We start from the raw sequence: 21,992 nt of genomic DNA on the forward strand, positions 1-21,992 counted from the left end.
GTACCAACATGTATATTTTGTTTATGTTAATCAACCAAAGCTGATCAATCCACCTGCATTTATTTAAACATAGAGTACATTGTAGATGGCTCCCCACCCAAAAAAGAAAAAATAGAAAATGAAAAATAGGAATAGGAAAATTGGAATGATATAAAATAGCTCCGTAAAGTATTACAACATAAACCTTAAGAAACAACTGAAAATTATAATTTGTATCTAAACATTAATTCAAATAGCTAAATAACATAAAACTAAATAATGAACAGGTACAACAATTGACCAAAATTATGGGTTTGAGTATCCTCCCTCATCCCAGAGAACCAGGTAGCACAATTTCTACCCGAACAGCCTGATGGGATTTGTAGTTTCCCTGAAGTCAAGCACAGGTGCACAGGAGTTTCCACAGATGGAGGAAGTCATGGATTATGCCATCCTCCATTTAGAATAGTCTCTCTTTTCCTTGTCTCTCTCTCTCTCTCTCTCTCTCTCTCTCTCTCTCTCTCTCTCTCTCTCTGTATCATATTCTTACAGCACTGATATAGATGCGTGTATTTGGCTCGATGTTATGACTGACACTTGGGGAGTTTACAGTCTGTTGACAGAAGGGGGATGGGGCGGTGCCACAGCTGGGTGGATCTGATCATCCAACAAGGCTGAAAGCTGCCTGTCCTACCGATTTAGAGGTGCTGTATATCGAGATACATCAGCCAACACTCACGTTCAATTAAAGGCTTTTGGGCAGATGTGTTAAAGCAGTCGATAGCAAGATGGGATTTTTTTTACGATCAAAAAGCAAAAAAAAAAAAGATGCTTTCAAGTTGCTTCCCGAGTTACAATCCATTTTAGAATTCATGGGCTGATAGGGTAGCATGTCATTAAAATAACATTTTAACCACATAAGTGGACACGTGCATGCCATCATAAATTCTGGAAGTTGAATTGTGAATGTTTTTGTTCAGGCAGTCTGTATTTATTGAATAATCATTGGCTGTTGATTTGCCAGCAATTTGCTTATCAGTGTTTTTTTTTTTTTTTGCATGTACTGTGTTTCGTCTGTAATCGTCCTATGGTGATTTTAGTCACTAGTACTATTGCGAGGTCATCTGTTGAGCATTTTTTTGACAGAGAGAGTGTGTGAGAGAATGAGAGAGTGTGAAATAGAGAGGGGGGGGGGGGGGGGGGGCGAGTGTGAGTGAGCTAGCAAAATATCCACCCAATCTCCAGTTCCCCTTAGGTGTCATACAAATGATTGAGCCTGACACAAAATGGCTCCGGCATCCCACAATGCCTTAAGGCACAATCCTGTGCCCTAGGGATTGCCCAGTTTCTGGTCTGTCACTTTTTAGTTGGAGATACTTTTTACCATGACTTCAGATTTACTGGGTCAGCTCAATACAGCGTATCAAGGCGATGTGTGCTTTCCCATTGCCAGTTCTCCATCATTATTGCTGGGTTTTGCTGCCTGGCTGAAGACACAGAAGAATGACCCATTGTTAAAACAGATTTTCTTTACTTTGCTTCCTTTTCTTGGGACAACGGGGATGACAGGCAGAGCTAAACTAACTCGAGTGAGCAAGAATCGGCAGTAACTGGATTTGGTGTGACACCACTGAACCCAGACAGTAATGCATACGGCCTTGTTCTAGTCTGTCAGGCTGAAAGAAAAGGACAGAGTTAGAATTGAATCCTTCACAGGGCTATTGGCAGCCTTTCGGCCAGCACGCTGTAATAAACTCCTCTTTTTGATATTTATATTTTTAGTTTTCTTTCTTCTCTGACAGCATGAAAATGCAGAGCATGATTGTCTAAGAAGATTCCATTAATCGCTCTCCTTCTCTCTCTCTCTCTCCTCCTCCTCCTCCTCCTCCTCTCTGTTGCATTCTCTTTCTCAGTTCAATTCAGTTCATTAAGCTTTAGTACAATGACCGTATTCATGTACAGGATGGCCAAAGACGTATTACAGTTAAACGACACGAATTAACCTTTGAAATTTTTAGGAAATGAAGAACTCCACGTTAATAGTAATAAAGGTGTAATTAGCACGAAATAATACTTGGTCATGGGTATAAAAACAAGTGAAATGGAAAATATTAATAAGGAGAAGAGGAAGAAATAATAATTAGATAATTGCATAGAAATGTTTACAAACAGGGCAATACATTCATTGGGTGTATGGCTGGGTCTCTCTCTCTCTCTCTCTCTCTCTCTCTCTCTCTCTGTTGTATTCCCTTTCTCTCTCTGTCTAAGAAGATTCTAGATGGCCGCTAAGGTCAGCTTATCATCAAGCTAAATGCCAATGTAATTATTAAGAGTCTGGAGACTGGGAAACGAGATCATGTCCTGCAGCATACACACCATATTTAATTAATAAATGTCACCCCTTGGTGTGTGTGTGTGTGTGTGTGTGTGTGTGTGTGTGTGTGTGTGTGTGTGTGTGTGTGTGTGTGTGTGTGTGTGTGTGTGTGTGTGTGTGTGTGTGTGTGTGTGTATTTGTGCGCGTGCGTGCGTGTGTGTGTGTGTGTCAGGGAACAGAGCTGCTCTTAGAAGTGAAAAGAGGTTGTGAGCTCTACTTTAACTGCCTAAAGTATACATCGAAAATACAGTAATTTACTCAGTATGAATTGTTCTCTTCAGCTGTCTACAGTAATTGTATAATAACATTTGAAACACTATCCTAAGCTGTACAAATTTATTTTATTATTCATTTTTATATCCAGTGGAACACTGAATTAGATTGAATTACGTCTGCAGCAAAACGTTTCCATTGTGTTACCCAGAAGTGCTACAGCAGAGTGTTATAAGTGTTATAAGTCATTCCTTAGAATCTGTAAATATACATCACACCTCCCAATAAAGATACAGTTAGCAATTATAGCAGTTAATATTATTACAACTGTATCTCTTTAGTCAGTTTTTACTTATTTTTATAATATTAATATATATTGCAACATAATTATTGACAAATTATTTAGCATAATTTTTAAAGTTTTTATTTTATAGAAATTAAAACTAGCTGTAATGTGAGTGCATTGCATTGTGCTCAAGTAAAATGTTGTATTTGAGTAGAGTAGAATGCTGTATTTGAGTAGAGTAGAATGTTGTATTTGAGTAGAGTAGAATGTTGTATTTGAGTAGAGTAGAATGTTGTATTTGAGTAGAGTAGAATGCTGTATTTGAGTAGAGTAGAATGTTGTATTTGAGTAGAGTAGAATGTTGTATTTGAGTAGAGTAGAATGTTGTATTTGAGTAGAGTAGAATGCTGTATTTGAGTAGAGTAGAATGCTGTATTTGAGTAGAGCAGAATGCTGTATTTGCTGACTGAGGAATGCAAAATGCTATTATTGCAGTCATGAAAAAGTAGATTACCTCTCTTGGCTTTGTTTAGCAGCACACACAACCACAGCGGCTGTGGTTTTAGAAATGATATGAGCATGAAATTGTTTTTTTGTTTACTTGAGTGGCAAGAATGTCCATTTCAGCTTTGCTACCATGATGATGGTTTTCGTACAGACATAAAGGTCAATAAAATATTATAAATACACTGAAAGACATTAACAAAGTACAATTTGAAAATACAAAAATACATATTGTTGGGGTCTTGAAAAGATTCTCAGCTTCTGTTCAAACTAGTCTGGTTTACAGTTAAGAGGACGGCTATTTTATGACTATCCAAAGGCAATTTACGCATGTGCCTCTATTAGGACATTAATCAAATTAGAAGGCTTACTGTTCAGGAAGATGTGATCCACAGGTATGAACTAACATGAATTCATATTTGAGGATCACAGATCAACTGATCTACACCTTGTCATACACATATGATGCCTGATGCAGCAATCACATCATAGAGTATCCAACCCCAATATTTGTACTCAGAGTAAAGTGTGCTAACCACAGTGCATGTATATTCTAAAGACAATGTTTTGGCAAATGTCATACAAAATAACAGTGCTACATTACCATATCATTAACCATTAATGGTAATGCTAAGGTGTTGACCATTCCAATTTTTCTTACAAACAAACCAGTATATTCAGAGCCTACTGAACAATGGGGTGTAATTTTCTGTGTGTTTGTATTATTTGTTTATGTGTTGAAGTGTTTGATATTTCTTATTATACTTGATGAGGTTTACATGAGCAGTAGACCTTGTGTACTTTGTGTGTGTGTGTGTGTGTGTGAGTGTATGTTTGTGTGTGTCTGGGGGTTGATGGGTAGGTTGTTGGGGTGCGTGCAAATGTGTGTGCGTGATGCCATAAATGGTACTCTAAGTGACCTTTTGTCCTTAAGTGATGACCTTTTAAGTTCTACTCAGAAACGGATTTCATGAGTCACATCAAGATACACCAGGAAAGGGGAAACAAAAACGGCCTTCAAAAATACCAGCCGTCTTTGCGATGAATCGGCAACCAATCACGACGTTGCAGCATGTTCCATTCTAGAACACAAAGGTCACTGGCTGAAGACGGCAGAACGCAGAATTCTCTAATCTCCCAGAACTCACAGGTGGCGCGACTTTCAGTCAAAATTTGTTATAATTAATAACTAATTCATTCATAGTTCATCTATTAATGGCTATTAATTCAGTCTCAACTCATAAAAGTTGTCAGTTTCATAACGTGATTAATTCTTATCTATCAAAAGTGAGTATATCACTCACAGGCATTATAACACTATGTTTATTGGGTACTCAGTGATAGGAGAATGTGTTTACTAAGATGAACTATAGAAGAAGTAAAGCTGTATATTAATACTGAACAGAATTAATACTGGACAGAGCAAGCTTCTTTAGGAGAGACTTTGACTATGGCTGCAGATGACGAGAATTTGTTCAATTTGATCTGTAATAAATTAATTCCAATGAACAGGCCCAATAACAAGAAATTAAAGCAATAAAAAGATAAAGCATAATTAAGATCACATGAAATCTGAGTTTGAACCACTTAGCAAGAGGCTATTGGCTCAGTTTTAAATGGAAGTTCCAATTCTGAATCCTGTTTTAATTTCTGCTTTCTTGAAATCATAAACCACTGACCTAAATATATTTTGTCTAATTGGTACATGTAAGATTTCAAAGAAACACACAATTAGGAGTAGCCAGCCATTTATTTATAGTAAAACATGAAAGAAGCAACACACATATGAACTGGTTAGGATGAGTAACACAAATTATCTTCAAATAATGAAGATAAATAATGACACCATGGACAATTATCAAGCAGTAGAAGCAAACATCAGAACTTGAAAATTGCATTAAGATAGCCATACACCACTGCCTGATTACCATTCCATATCAGCCCATTTGACATCGGGTTTAAATGGCAAGTTATTACTTTGTGCTTCTGTGGGAAAGAGAAGCATATATATCTATGAACATATCTCTGTGGGATAAGGAAGGCTGGTTGTCCTGGTAAATTTAGGTCATGGTTCTTTAGGTGTAACCTTCTTTATGTGTAACCTTTGTTAGAGGGAGTGCATCTCCAATCTGTGGAATTTATGACACCGATGGACGCATAAGCTACAGTGTGACATTCAGACAGGTTTACACATCAAATGTCAAGGTTTAAAGGTGGATTAGTCGGTTTTTCTCCTTTCTAATACAAATAAACTGCGAAATATGTAGAGCTAAAATTATTATTAGAGAGAGAATTGTTTCATGCAAGAGGGAGGAATTTGCACACAGAATTGATGTCAGGACAGGTATGTAAACAAAGTCTGAGTAATACAGTGACCTGTTTGAGGAACAGATTTTACACAACGGATCGGCTAGCTAGGCCCTTTTCGGCTAGCTAGGCCTTTATCACATAACATGTGTTTTGTGAAATTTTTGGCAGCACAGCACGGTGTTCGGCTCACTGTACGAGTAGCTGGTGAGGCTGAGTGCTTTCCAGATTCTGACATGTTTTCTTAGCCAATCAGATAGAGATGGGGGCGGAGTAACGGTTTGTTGAGGAGTGTCTTGCAAAACGGCTGACAGAAGGTCAGTGTAAACACAAACTGGTCCAGAATGCAGTATTTCAAGCTAAATTTCCTCAAACATTTAATAAATATGTGATGACATTGCTAATATCATTTTTTAGTATGACCTATATATAGCAGTTTATTGATTTATGAAGATGGGATCGACAGACTTTTCCTCATGTAGATGTAAAGAGAGAGACAATTGCACACAGTGAAGTATGTGCAAGTAAATTGTGTGTGTATAAGTACACAATATACATATATGTATAATGTAATATTTAACATATATAATATGCAGCCTATTATAATGTGTGTATATTATACAATATGTAGTATAGTATTATAATATCTCCGACCGACCGAGTTATATATTTGATAATGTGTTAATGTAATTGGAACGTCTGTTGTAAATTGAATATATTTATGTGCCACTGTCATCATGTAATAATATTAATGCATCTTGTTGTGAGCTTCCCAGTGGTGAAACCAGAAATATTGCAGCTACTGTTACTGCTAATGCCTCTGACTGTTTGTGGCTGTGAGTTTGCTAATTAAAATTCACCATGGCATACTGTTCTGAGATATCACCTTGTGTGCGTGCGTGTGTGTGTGTGTGTGTGTGTGTGCATGCATGTGTGCGCGTGTCTGTGTGTGCCTATGTATCACACCTGAACATTACCCCATCAGGAGACGATGAGCTTTATGACTCACTGTAGATATTTTTATAATGTTTGGTAATCTCATATTTGTAACTTTACATTATTTCCAAGCTTCCTATTAGAGCTGATGTTGACCCCTCCCTCTCCCCCTGTACTCTCTGGGATTCCCTCCCTCTCTCTCCTTCCTTCTCTCTCTCTCTGTCCGTTCTCTCTCTCTCTTTCTCTTTCCACTCCCTCTCTCCTTCTCTTCTATGGCTCTCCCCTTCTCCCCCGCCTCCTCACAGTCATCCTGGGGAGAGATCGTAAAGGCGTGTCGCGTCAAATGCAGCCACGCTAGCCTTTTCTCCGCTGCCCCGACGCTCTCCTGCACGCTGGGTTTCTGTCGCCGCCGTGCCGGCCCCTCCCCCAGAACCGTCGTGCTCGCCGCATCTGACACGCGTCCAAAGCGGATGGTGCTAATGAGTCATCAGAACTCAAGTGGATCAAGTGCCAACAGATTGGGCTCCTGCAGAAGAGCGACCCCTCCTCCTCACGGGAGGCCGTGCCTGCCGCCTCTATTGGCCTGTGCTCATGTCGGAGATTTAAAAATGGTTTATTTATTCGTTTTAATTATCCTGCAAACTTGGGGGTGGGGGGGTGGGGGGTGGTACGTAGGCTGCAAATTTTCATGAAAGTGCTGGTCAGTACCTGACTAATCACAGTGAGAGGAAGAGGCTTAAAGGACCTGCTTGGAAGCCGGGAAGCGTGTGAACTGTGCTATGACATGATGATGACATATGACAGTAACCTTCTGCGATCCAGGGTTGGCTGCTATCATTCATATATAATTCCCTTTAGACAGTATCAGTTACTCTACCATTTACACCTTTTTTTCCATGTCGCCAGCAACATGCTTTTTACGCATTTACAGCGCTAGACCTCAAAGAGTTAAGGCGGACAGTCACTTCCTAACCAAGCAGGAAATGTGTTAGGCTTAAAATTAACAAGTTAACTAGCGAGTCAGTATGATTGTCTGCGCGGCAGAGTGGAGCGATCCGTTGTTATGGTTACTGTGTACGCGTTCCTTGAACCACGTTTTTATAATAATACCGGCACAAACGGCACTCCAGGCAGCATCGTTTCTGGAGAAAAAAGGTGTAAAGGGTGAACGGAGCCTTTGTGTCCGTGTGAAGTCTGCGAGGCGGCAGCAGACCGTAGGTGAGATGTCCGAAGGGTGTTCGTCTATGCCGTTAGCATGACTTGTATGTGGCCCTGCTGAGGTGAGAATACAGGAATCCGCAGCGACAGGACGCTAAGATGGCCTAGGGGCCCTAACAGGAAACTAAGATGGCTTAGGGGCCCTGACAGGATGGCAAGATGGCCTAGGGGCCCTGACAGGATGCTAAGATGGCTTAGGGGCCCTGACAGGATGCTAAGATGGCCTAGGGGCCCATACAACTCTACACCAGACCTAAGGACTCTGGCAGGAGATTGTAGAATAGGATGAGGTGTCCTGCTGTACTACTGTAGTGTGGTTGTATGCCATCCTGCCTGGCTCTAAGCTCTGGGGAACAGCACCGTGTGCTGCACTGAGGCTGAGATTACCCATAGTGCCCTCTTCCACCAACACAGTCTCTGTGTGTCATATTGTAACTCAGATACGACATGAGTGCTATGTCGTCCTGACATCATAATCGACAAAAATTGGTGTAATTGCAACTTGCTTGATTCATTCTTTATGAATATTTATGCAGCCTAGGTTTATGTCAGTTGTTGAGAAGCTTTATGAATACCATCCTTAAGTGATACTAATATTTTATTTAAAATGTTCTTTCTAATCGAGTTACTTTTACCGAAATATGACAGACGTAATTGGAGATGATTCATACTGAGTTTTGAATGTGTTGAACTGTTAAAGCCCTCTGGTTGCTAATGGCACACATAATGACCCTTTCCTGTGTTATTTGATTAGACACACTCCAACCAGTGATGCTGGTATAGCAATGAATACTGAATCTTCAAACTTGTATTATAAATATGCCAGTATTTATAGTATACTGGAAGATGTAGTCTCCGAAATGTTACCTATTATTGGCATTATTACATGTATTATTTTTTCACATGGAAAATGAGATTCACACATGCAGAAAGAAAAGATGATAGAAATAGCACCCTCTCTCTCTCTTTCTCTCTCTCTTTCTCTCTCTCTCTATCTCTCTTTCTCTTTCTCTCTTTCTGTCTCACGTTTACTCTCTTCTGGGTGTACAAATACACACACACACACACACACACACACACACACACACACACACACACACACACACACACACACACACACACACACACACACACAGAGCTGAGAGCTGGCATGATACATTACAAGCCCTCCATCAAAGGTTATTAATAGGTGATTTGCAAGTTAAATAGGCAGCATGAATTATGCATAAATTAGCATGCCAGAGGTGCAGTGGCTGAGTACTGAACACGAAACATTGTTTGTTAGTTTATTATTTTTGTCCCATCAGTGTGAGGAAAAGTGTGTGAGCACAGTAGTTATAATTACGGTGTGTGTGTGTGTGTGTGTGTGTGTGTGTGTGTGTCTATCTATCCTTCTTTCCCAGTGTAAGTTTCATATTTCTTTGTTATGGCAGTGTGTGTAACATTGTCCCAGCCTGTGTTTAGCTGCTAGTAGCTCCTGGGTTGGAGCTTTCAGTGATAGTCTTCAGTGTTTTAATTCTGTGCAAAGTTAAAATAAGCCTCCATATGAACACACTGGCAGTGAAGCTCAGAGCTGCCTGATACAGTCTTGGAATCTGGGTCAGGATGACGCAATACTACATCAAAGACCAGGGACAGACCCTAAAGAGGTAAGAGACAAACCTCCAAACCTGACTACCATTACTCTGTGTGTGTGTGTGTGTGTGTGTGTGTGTGTGTGTGTGTGTGTGTGTGTGTTTGTTTTGTTTGTTCGTGCGTGCACACATGCCAGTCAGTACCTTTTGCTCCCATGTGCACGTTACTACTTGTGCACTTCAGAATGCAAGGTCAAAGGTCAAGAGTGGACCTCGCTCACCTTGTGGCTCCACTAGATAGCCACTTCAGTAGACACACAGGTGTTCTGGAACGTTCTATGACCCGGATATGATAGTGTCGTCGTAGCGTTTATTCGGCTGGTATGAGCGTATCAGGTCAAGCAGCATTACTGGAGATCTTTCTGGATGTCTGCATCGCAGCAGATTTATGAGAAACACCCCCAAACAATCCCGCCGGTGTGGGGAGTGTGATGAGAAACGGTCTCTGATCGGAGGAGTTGGTGGATGTGGCTAGAACAGGCTGCACGACGCCGCGGAAGAGTTATGAACTGCAACTTTACGTCTGCTAAATGTGTGTAATAATGTGGCTGGAGGGAGCATAAGTAGGTTAGCAAGATGTTTTATGTGTGTGTGTGTGTTCTGTGTTTTTTGGTGGCTGAGACTGTGTTAGGAATGAGATGTGGGATTCTTTCGTCAGCACTCACTCCAGCCTGTTTTTATTCAAAAAAAAGAAAACTTTATTAAATATTTTACCAAGCACCATTACCTCAGTGTCAGTCCTCAGAGATTCACTGGACGTGCACATGGCCATTACACTGTACACTCTTTCTGCTCTGGCTCCCCTCTCGTCTCTTCTCCTCCTTTCCTCTCTTTTCCTCTCTTCACTCACTCCTTTGGTTTGCTCTCATTCTCTCTCTGTAGATTTAAAGAGGCTGATTTAAGGAATTACATGCTGTTCCCAAGTTCTTCTTCAGTTCAACATACACACACACACACACACACACACACACACACACACACACACACACACACACACACACAAACTGACCCAAATACACACTCTCAGTGGAACTGAATGGTGGAAAAGTTACAACATGCATACACAAATACCTTCGGGACTACAGTGTTTGTTGTTTGGACAACAAATTCCATAGTGCAGTGAAATTACCTCATATAGGCAACCATATATAGTTGAGCCTCACCAAGATCCTTCCAATCCCGATGCTTAGCTAGTTATTTCAGTAATGCAATATTTTCTACAATTGCACATGTACCTGTCCACACCACAACCAATACACTGTGCAGTACACCCAAATGCATACTGACACCTGACACCTCAAATTCACTCCTGTCATTAATATGGAGTCACCCTTCCCCCAGAATCTAAGAGCCTCCATTTTCCTTGGAAGGCCTTCCAAAATATGGTACAAGAGCAGCCATCAGAAATGGGGGTGATGCGTTTATCTGGAACCCCTCAGCACAGCTCTGTAGGACCGCCATGTCTTTAACCCAAAGACCACAGACCCTTCTGGATCAGTTCAAACCCAATGGGGGACAGTCAGAGATGTTTCGACTCGCAACAAATCATAGAAAGAATTTGGCTTCCAATCTTTTAGCATCACTGCAGGTATCTGTCCTCTCCCCTGTGCTCAAAGGCTTGGTGTCCTTGGGCCATCAGCAGTGTGGTAGCAATATCAAGAATTTGGAAAAACGCTGGTCTGTCCTGGCCTGGACGGAGGTCTGCACACACACACTCAAGAATAAGTTCTTCTGTATTCAGACCTCTTGTTGCAGAGTTTATGGTGTTGTGAATTTGATTTTGAATGGATGTAATTGCCATTTTCATCAGCCCATGCTTAATCACCCATCATGACAAGGTTATCATGTTTTTGAGTGTTTTTAAGTCTCTTTTTCACCAAAACAATTCAAACTCTTAGCTGTGCCACTCCAGGTTGTGGTCAGTCTTCATCCTGTTTGTGTAAATTCTCTGTGAGAAGCGTGTGAAACTGCCAGATGTTGCCAGTTCCAGTCGGAGTCTAACGGACACTGAGAGGTGCCCGCATGAGTCTTAATGGCCCTACAGTTTACATGCCATTGTTGGACGAAAACCAAGCCATGAAGATCACATTGAGGAAAGTCACAGATCAAGAGAAACAAAATCTCAGGCTTTGTGTCTTCAGAACCACAATAACTTTGGACCCAGGTGTGAAGGGCCGTGCTCAGGAAGGTAAGAAACACTCTCTCTAACAGAGCTCCAAATGTCCAGTAGAGAGAACCACTGCACAGACGACCAGTCACACACACATACACTTAACCACTGAATTCAGGTGTAGAATCAGTCCCATTGTCACTGGTGTATCACCTGTCCATGCAGTCCACCTTTACAAATGTTTGTGAACGAATGGGTTGTTCCAAAGACCTCACTGCAGTCGGCCTGTAACAGGATGCAACAAGTCAACTTAACAACCATCGCAGCAAGACAGTTCAGGAAATTTCTAACTTCCTCGATGTTTCGCGATGAACAGTGAAACATGGGGAATCACAGCAACTCAGACAAGTAAGTAGAGCAGGATTGGCGAATTCTGAGACGCCTAGTGGATGGAATGTGCTGTGATAAAAGATGTTGCAGTGAAAACATCTGCAGTGAAATACACAAGTGTAAACATTTGTACATAATGTAAACAGCGATCCACTGTGATTGACATTCTCTGCCTGTGATAACTGTGATAACTAAATGTGTGATATTGCCTGAGGAAAAAATGTGTGCTCCATTTTCTATGCATTAAAATAGGGCTGCTGTCCATTAAGTGCTTAACTGTGCTGAACAGGCGTTTGCCGTGCTCAGCACAAACTGGTGTGTGCACTGGTTTATCATTTCCTGCCTCCATATCAGAGAGAATGAATCTGCCAACTCGTCAGTATGCGAGCTAATCTGTCAGCTCTGTCTTTCCCTAACCAACTCTCGCACCAACAAGTGTGCTAGCCCTCGTGCTAGCACGTATGCTACATAGCCGTGGTGTTTAAAGCGAACTCGTATCGTATCTCGTATTCAGAACTCATCTTTGACACACCCTTTCACCCTTTGTCCTCTTTCTCTCTCTATTTTTCCTTCTCTCTCTCTCGCCTTCTCTTTTCCTCCCTGATGTAAATGTGTTGCGTTGTGTTCAAGCCTCCTTGTGTTTTGACCCGTTTGTTTCGATTGTGTTTGCGTGTAGCTGAGCCCCCCTTGCTGCAAAAAAAGCCTGTTTGATGATAATTGCAAACACAGAGCGGGGGAGGGGAAATCGGTATGCAGATGCATTAAAGCTCTGGCATTTGTGTTTGACGGGGGAGGAGTTGTCTAGGGCCTGGGGCTCCTGCAGCCATTGAGTACAGTACAAGGAGGGGGGGGGGGGGGGGGGGGGCTGTCTCCGCTTCACACAACACACACTTCCACTGCACTGGGCTTTTCCCACAGCCTGGGGCCCCAGACCTGGCCCATGAAATGCTCGCCAATAACTCCACTTCCTTTCTTGCCTAATTTCAGTCGCCTGCGTGTCACTTTAGCGCCACTGGGTATCAAGATTCACTTCAGGGTAAAAGCAAATGCTTTACCGAGGTAAACGTTTATCTGTAATAAGTAATCTCTTTAAACACTTAATTAGTCATTTTGTCCATATGAACCACAGTACATTTATTTCATGCATTAGCAGCATAGAACACGGGTGCTGAGGTCTGCCGTCCCCCCTGCGTGGAGCAGAGGATTAGGTCTTAGTTTCTGGAGTAGTGAGCAGGCCTCTCTGTCTCTGTCCTTTCGTGTGGAGTAGTGAGCAGGCCTCTCTGTCTCTGTCCTTTCGTGTGGAGTAGTGAGCAGGCCTCTCTGACTCTGTCCTTTCGTGTGGAGTAGTGAGCAGGCCTCTCTGTCTCTGTCCTTTCGTGTGGAGTAGTGAGCAGGCCTCTCTGTCTCTGTCCTTTCGTGTGGAGTAGTGAGCAGGCCTCTCTGTCTCTGTCCTTTCGTGTGGAGTAGTGAGCAGGCCTCTCTGACTCTGTCCTGTCGTGTGGAGTAGTGTCGAGCTGTCGTCGGTTTCTGCACAGGGCTGGGGGCAGGGGAGATCTTGCGTGCCTGTGTCTGTGTGCTTTTGACCTTGGATTCTCCCTTCCTTCCCTGTGTGTGTGTGTGTGTGTGTGTGTGTGTGTGTGTGTGTGTGTGTGTGTGTGTGTGTGTGTGTATCTCTGTGTGCGTGTGTAGATTCAAAAAGTACATCAAGAAGCAGTCAAAACCCCTTCAGATGAAAACCCCATTATCAAAGCAGCTCAGAGTGGTAAGTCATATTCTCATACACACACACACACACACACACACACACACATCACACACACCTCATTACTCTGACTAAGGTGCATGCGCGCGCACACACACACACACACACACATACACATCCACAGCCTTGCTGTGACAGTGTTTCATCTAAAGGCTTGGTTAACTTTATATTCTGCCTCATACTGAGTATGAATGACTATGTCTGCTGGTGGAGACCTTACTGGTGTAAAGCTTTGGTTTGTCTTAAGGTATTTAGTGCGATTGTTTTCAAGTATTTCAGTCCTGTTGTCAGATGTCTGAGACTACTTTTAATCGGACAAAGAATCCGATCTCATATCGTTTAGGTGTCTCTTTAGAAATTCCTTCTCTGTTTGGCTTTTGTGGGCTATAGCGTTTGAAATGACCTCATCTAATGGTGTGAGCTGGAGGAGGAGTATTAAACAGTCTCAAACCTTCTCCTTGGTCTACTAAAAAACAATGTGTGGGGAAAAATGTGGTGGATTCCAAATCTCCTACTGTAAAATATGTTTGTCAGGGGAAAAAACACTTCAAGATTGGTCTTCAGATGGTCTGGATTTTTGTTCTGGAACAGCAGGTTTAATTCAGTTCAGTCTCATTTTATTTATAGAGCATTTTTAGGAACCAATACTATCTTTAAGTAGCTAACAGGAACCAGGTCTAGAACCTGATGAGCAAGCTTATTCATTGAATACACACACACACACACACACACACACACACACACACACACACACACACACACACACACACACACACACACCTTGCAAATTTATGAAGAGTATATCTAAACAAATGATCAGTTCTACTGTTCCATGATGTTCCCGTGTGTCAGCAATATCAATGCATCAGGTTCAGTTTAAACTTCCCAGTAGTCACAGACATAAAAAATGTCAGAAGAGAAGGAAACTTCAATTTGAAATATTTTGTTTAATTCATCTTGTTGCACTTTTTGCTCCAGAGCATCGCCCATGTAAACCACCACCAACATCTTAACCTGTTCTGTCGGCATGAGGTTAATGAGGTTGGCTGGCTGGGTGTGTGTGTGTGTGTATGTGTGTGTGTGTGTGTGTGTGTGTGTGTGTGTGTGTGTGTGTGTGTGTGTGTGTGTGTGTGTGTGTGTGTGTGTGTGTGTGTGTGTACACAGTTATTCTGGCTGTATAAAACCCTGTATGTTCTATGTGCGTCATCAGGAGAGTGCAGTTTGGCACCTAGACGTATGTGCCCATATTCTGCTGGTGATCATGGCGATGTGTGTGAGGAAGTGTGGAGATGAGGGGAGTGTGATGTCTGCAGGAACGTGTCCACTACATAAATCGCCCTGTCTTTGCTCATGATTGTGCTGCTAACGTAAGAAAACAGACCTGGCTACGATATTGGTGAAGTTTTACTGTCGGGTTAAAATAGCTGATTGGTTTTTCTCTCTCTGTCAGAAACACACACACACACACACACACACACACACACACACACACACACACACACACACACACACACACACACACACACACTCAGGTGTGCTTGCATACATGCACATACACACACTTGCATGTATGTGTGCAAGCAGGTGTATTTATGGGTAGCATAAAACTCAATATATTTGCTGTCAGATACATACACATGATTTAGAGCAGTTCTGACAAACCAGCTGAATTAAAACGGAGTGAGCAATTTGTTTAGTGTTTAGGACCTGTCCAAACTGCCTGTCTGCTGCCTTGGCATGTCTCACTGTGTGTGTGTGTGTGTGTGTGTGTGTGTGTGTGTGTGTCTGTGTGTGTGTGTCTGTGTGTGTGTGTGTGTCAGAGTGAATGCTTCTCTCTCCGTCTCTCCCTCTCTCTCTTTCTCTCTCTCTCTCTCTCTCTCTCTCTCTCTCTCTCTCTCGCTCTCTCGCTCTCTCTCTCTCTCTCTGATAACAGATGGCTTGCCCGTGTTAGAAGTGATTTATTTCCCTGTGGATGCCGGATATATCCAAAATAAGCACAAGATGTTTTTCTCAGGTGGAATATTCATACTGGCCTCTCCACTCCCAGCTCCCTAGTCCACATATTATTAGCCTAATACTACAGGGTAGGGAGGGAGGGAGAGAGAGAGAGGAGGAGGAGGGAGGAAGAAAGAGCGAGGTGGAGATGGTGGTTGATGAGAGGAGCTGATCATCAGGCTAATGCCACCAAGGGTGGAGATGTGGAGGGAGGTGGAGAGGAAGTGCTAAAGGGGAGAGAAAGGAGGACGGCTGTGCCCAAGCAACACATTCAAATAAGCCACCAACACCACCCTCCGACATCCAACACCACCCACCCAACATCCAACATCGACCGTGTCTAAACACGAGTCTCTCCACCAACATCTAGCACCACCCACCAACACCAAATATCGACCGTGTCTAAACACGAGTTTCTCCACCAACACCACCTTCTAGCGTTCAGCCCCACCCACCAAGGACCTCTGAATAAGCACACCTAATTTTGGGCTAGCGGTAGCCTGAACACTGTCTCTTTTCTCTCTCTCTCTCTCTCTCTCTCTCTCTCTCTCTCCTTCCCTCTCTCTCTCTCTCTCTCTCTCTCTCTCTCTCTCTCCTTCCCTCTCTCTCTCTCCACTGTGATTGGAGTTAAAGAGAGATAATCCTAGTCCTTTTTCCCCCTTTTTTGTTCTTGAAATTGTGTGGACTCTGTGCTGGTTATAAGATAAACTCAGCTGAACATAGAATTGTATGAAGGCATAATTTACCCAGTGAATTAATGACTCAGGAGGACAGACTGACACACGGGAGACAGACACCAAACTCACACGACTGCTTGTTGCACCAAACTCACAAGGCAGCACCACAGTCCAGATTAAACCCCACATTTGCCCACAAAGCACCACAGTCCAGATTAAACCCCACATTTGCCCACAAAGCACCACAGTCCAGATTAAACCCTTTTGTTTTCCATGTAGAGGTTAAAACCCACACCATAACCTAGTCTTCTGTGGTCTGCCTCATTCTTCCACAGTCTTAGGTAGTCTTCCATATTATTCTGCAGTCTTGCACAGACTTGCAGTCTTGCACAGTCTTACTGTCTCAATCTTGCACAGTCTTCTGCAGTTTTCCACAGTGCTGTACCCCTGAAGCAGCCTTTAGGCTGGAATATCGCGTAAGATAGAAAGAAGACTAGGAAGAATAGAAGAAAGATATTTCACTGTGCACTCTCTCTCTCTCTCTCTCTCTCTCTCTCTCTCTCTCTCTCTCCTGTCTGTCTGTCTGTGCCTCCTCTATGTCTCTCTGTCCTGAAGTTAGGCCATGGGGCCAATTACAGACGATGCTCTGTGTTGTTTTGCTCATTCCGTCTGTTTGTTTGTGTTTTGTTCCGAACCTTGTCAAGGGTGAGCAGTGTGTGAGTGTGTGCTGCTGGGTTTTTGTTTCGGGGGGGTTTAACCATCCATCTCTCCTCTGCAATGTGCAAGCGTGTGTTCTGGGTAAGTGCACACGAATCTGCCCAGTGCGGCAGGAAGCGACTATTATCCCTCCCTCACTAACCTCTTGCCACATACAGTGTGCGTCCCCAGATGGGTAGAAATCGATCTCGTCAGGTCTCCAGAGCAGGAGGTGGAGCGGGAGGAGGTGCAGGGGACCGTAATGGCACCTCGGCCTAAAAATAGACAGGACCACTGGGGCTGTGGAGGGGGACGTGGGGGTCAGGGACAAGGGGGGCGGGGACGGTTTGGTGGGTGAGGAGGAGAAAGAGGGGTTAGAGATGGGGAGTGGCGGGGGGGGGGCTTCACTGGCCTTCATCAGGGGGCTTTGCAGTGGAACTTCATCCTGGTACTTTTGGGAGCGTTGTTTGAGGTCTCTGTCCCAGTTCCGCACCGCTGTCTTTTCCTTTTGAGGATACGTGACCGGAATGGGGTCGGAGGGGCAGGTTCTGCTCCTTCGTGACTGTGTTTACGTTGTGGCGGTTGGGGATACTGGGTCTACATCCTGCCGTAATGACACTTCCTGTGATGTCACTTCCTGTACTTGTCAGAACAGCAGCTTCCCACAGAATCTTTTTTAGCCCTTTTCATTGTAAATAATGGTTGGAGGTGGTGACTAGATTATGATGAGGCCTCTGCATAGATTTGCTTGCACACACACACACACACACACACACACACAACCACACACACACACACACACACACACACACACACACACACACACACAGTGATTGTTAATAGCATAAAGGAGGGACAGAAATAGAACCTGCGATCCCTTGACTGTGTATCAGTTGTTTTCACGTTATTGTTGTTTGTTTTTAAGCATCAGTTTAGAGAAAAACTACGTAACTATGGAGCATGCTGACTTCACAGCTGAACAGGAGTTGTGGTGAATAAACTCCTTTTAGTTCAGTACACTGTGTCAGTGCAGAACCCTGCTGATACCACACGCCAGCCCATTCATCACCGCTCAGGTTCTGACCACCGGACCACCACTGGCCGGATATTATAAGTGTTATCAGCCAGTCCCAGTGCAGCAGAGACGCTGACGTGGCCGTGTGATGGGTGGGGGTTAAACTCGCACCAGTCTAGGTTTTTTTTTACATGTGTGTTGCTAATGGACTGGAGTGGGTGGGGGAGGTGATCTGTAACGCGAGCCAGACCAGAACCTGACCATTAATGAAGAGGTGGAGGACGGGCTGACTGCGGTGGTGTTTGGCCACAGCTGAGCTATTGTCTTTAGCTCCGTGCCTATAAATTTGACCTGCGAGGTAGGCGTTTGTAATAAAGTGCTCGTGGAGCATATATGAGCCGGTGTGTTTCACACAGGCCATCTGGGAAATATGCAGCCGGTCCACATTTCACCATTAAACCTGTGTTGCTTCAGCACCGTGTCCCTCTGCTTCCTATAATGTGCTCCTACGGCTGCAAGAGCCGGGGATGCTGGGACATGCGGGTGGCCTGGCCCCGCCTGCAGGTAAAAGGGTCTCCCGCTAGGCTGTGGGCTCTCAGCCTTTCACAGGGGCGGGGTCTGTTGCTTCAGCCAGTCGTGCAGGAATGCGGCCAATGGCAATTATTCAGATGAAGCTCTTTAATTAATGGCTGACTGATAAGTAGTCAGCTCTCTCTTTTTTATATAACACCCCTTTCATTCTGCTCAGAGTTGTCGGTCCTTCTGGTGTTTGTGAGTTTTTCAGTTCAGAGTAGATCTGGATTTAGAGGAACAACCACCTACCCTATCCTCTCCCTCCCCACACACCAACTCCCCTACTCCACGCCCGCAGCCCCTCCTCCACCCACTCCCCCCCTCCCCTCCTCCACCCACGTCCCCCCCCTCCCACACCCCACTCCCACCCCCTACTCCCCTCCTCCACCCCCCACTCACCCCTCCACCACCCACCCCCCCTCCCCTCCTCCCACCCACTCCCCCCCCCCCTCCCCCACTCCCCACCCCCTCTCCCCTCCTCCACCCACTCCCCCCCTCCCCTCTCCCCCCCACTCCCCTCCTCCACCCCACTCCCCACCCCCCTACTCCCCTCCTCCACCCACTCCCCCCTCCCCTCCTCCACCCCACTCCCCTCCTCCACCCACTCCCCCCCCTCCCCTCCTCCACCCCACTCCCCTCCTCCACCCACTCCCCCCCTCCCCTCCTCCACCCACTCCCCCCTCCCCTCCCCCTCCTCCCCCCCCTCCCCTCCTCCACCCCACTCCCCCCTCCCCTCCTCCACCCCTCCCCTCCCCCCCCCCACTCCCCTCCTCCACCCACTCCCCTCCTCCACCCACTCCCCCCCTCCCCTCCTCCACCCACTCCCCTCCTCCACCCCCTCCCCTCCCCCCCCACTCCCCTCCTCCACCCACTCCCCCCACCTCTCCTCCCATCGCGGTACACAAACACTGATGTTCTACGTTTCCCGCCTGCGCACTGGGGAAGATGGTTGATCTTTTGTGCTCATTCCTCAGCAGTGGGGGCCTGATAGTGACTCGAGTGCTGAGTCATTGTCTGGGCCCGTTACCTGTGGAGCACCGTCGCTCTTCTGCCTTATTCTTCTCCCACTTTTGTCTTTTGTCTGTGTATGAGGGAGGAAATGAAATTCTTCATCTTTACATCTCCCCCACACACACCCCACCCACCCCAAGCCCTTCTAAATATTAACGAATTTCCATTATTATAATTATTACTTTCTATTTATTCATCCATTCAGTGCGTTTTGAACACCCTTGTTATTCATAATGTAAAGGCTTTGCCTTGCTGGATATTTTCCTAAATTAGTTCTAGTCGTTTAACATTAATTAACAATGTATCTGCCGTGTAAAGACGTCACAGTTTTTGCCATTTGGAAAGTGTGTTTTTTTCTTCTTGTTGGCTGCGTTAGGTAGCAGCAGAAGTGTTTTAAATCAGGACGTGTTTGAGGGAGAGGGAGACGTGACTGAACTTGTTGGTCTTCCAGAACTTTCCCTGCAGTGGAAGATGTGGCTTCTGCAGGGTTCCAATCAAAGGGAGATGTGGTAGCTATGACTAAACATACCCTAACCCTATTGTAATCCCAGCCCTGTTTTAGTCCCAACCCTATTCTAATCTCCACCGGTTTCTTATCCTAACCCTATTCCACCCGATACTGTACATTTACATTTCGGTACGTAAACAGTGACACGGTACTGTTGTTCTGCGGAGCACTGGATGTGAAATGAAACAGTGATTATGAATGGAAGCTGGATGGCTCTGGCTGTCAGATGCTCAGCCACTGTTCTGTCCATCTGTGAGTTGTTGTATCTTCAGTTTGTGCACAAAAAATGAATCTGGGACCTCTCCGTGACTCATGAGGACATAAGAGGCATCAGTGCCAATGCACCGATGCAGGCTGTCATCAGGGGACTGAGAAATCAGCATAAGCCAATCAGAGGGGCTGTGAGCTCAGCGTAAGCCAATCAAATGCAGAGCCAAAACATGGACAGCGTGTCAAAACCAGTTATGACATTTGCAATGTGATCTCGGCAGTAGCAGTTACTAAACCTAGACCATGAAAGACCATGGTAAGGCATGACTCATGGGTATATGTTTAGTCATGAAGGAAAACACCTTCAAACAAGCATGAGCAGAAGAAAACACCAGCATAATTAGAGTGGGGTTTCGCCAGAGATCCACACCCGATAACCCTCAGCAACGGAAAAGCCCTGATCCCTGTTGAGTGTGAAGATGGGAGGCAAAACACAGCACTATAGACCTGCACTACAGACCTCCACTACAACCCCACATTACAGATCTCTACAGACCCACAGTATTGTTACAGACTTGCTTCAGAGCTGCATTACAAACCTGTTTTCAAGCTGTGTTACATAACTGTGTTACACACCTGTGTTAGAGCTGTGTTACACACCTGTGTTAGAGCTGTGTTACACACCTGTGTTAGAGCTGTGTTACACACCTGTGTTAGAGCTGTGTTACACACCTGTGTTAGAGCTGTGTTACACACCTGTGTTAGAGCTGTGTTACACACCTGTGTTAGAGCTGTGTTACAGATGCATAGAGCAGCTGTGTTACGGAGCTGAGGAAGATGCACCACTGTGAGTGATATCTGTGCACTTCTGCCAAGTAGCCAACATGAATATTCTATGTTTGTTTAATTTGTCCCCATATTTTGGTCCCCTGAAGACAACAAACCTGTGTGTAATAGAGGTGTGATGCCTACATATCAGGTTAGACACAAACACCCGCCAATTAAGGCTGACATTCTCACAGACGTCATCTCATTTTGATCCCGATGCGCTGGATAGTCAAACCACCAGCAACAACACCACCAAAAATGAGGAAAACATTGCCGTCCAGAACAGCTGCGGCTGGCTCTCCGCGCGCTAGCTCTGATCCGCCGCTCCAACCGCAGGCCCACCTCCCCCCGACGGGTCTCCTTCCCTGCCTGCTGGGTCCTGCCAGGATCCCGCCTCCCCAACCCGCACCCCCCGGGCCTGCTGGCAGGACGTGTTCCGCGGGGTGAGGAGCTCCTTTCGGCAACCCGCGAAAACGCGTCCCCCGAGCCGCCGCTACGTCGGGGTGCGGTGCGCCAGACAGGGCCCCGGCGGGAGGCCGTTAGCTTCTCCATCGTCACCTCCGTCCTCCCATGCAACACCGCTCCGGTGCCCGGCAGGGAGTGGTGGAGAAGCAGACGCTCCAGGGCAACCAAACACCCGCCCGACTGAGGAGAGAGATGGAGGAGGAGGCGGAGGCTGCCAGCTCCTTCCTGGCACAAGCACTGCTTGCTTTATTTCTTTGTTTCATATTAAATCGATGCTTTGCAGTCCGTCTGCATCTAAGGG

The 21,992-nt window shown here is 44.9% G+C and overlaps 1 protein-coding gene across 1 annotated transcript in view; it reads left to right on the forward strand.

The window, feature by feature from the left end:
* Positions 1 to 21,992, forward strand: part of LOC143517798 (glucosidase 2 subunit beta-like) — a 90,886-nt gene that overhangs the window by 24,065 nt on the left and 44,829 nt on the right. The window contains exon 9 of the mRNA XM_077010604.1: positions 13,641 to 13,713. Within this exon, the coding sequence (XP_076866719.1) occupies positions 13,641 to 13,713 (73 nt within the window). The remainder of the gene's footprint in view (positions 1 to 13,640; positions 13,714 to 21,992) is intronic.

Source organism: Brachyhypopomus gauderio, chromosome 1 (genome assembly GCF_052324685.1).
Source record: "Brachyhypopomus gauderio isolate BG-103 chromosome 1, BGAUD_0.2, whole genome shotgun sequence".
Lineage (NCBI taxonomy): Eukaryota > Metazoa > Chordata > Actinopteri > Gymnotiformes > Hypopomidae > Brachyhypopomus > Brachyhypopomus gauderio.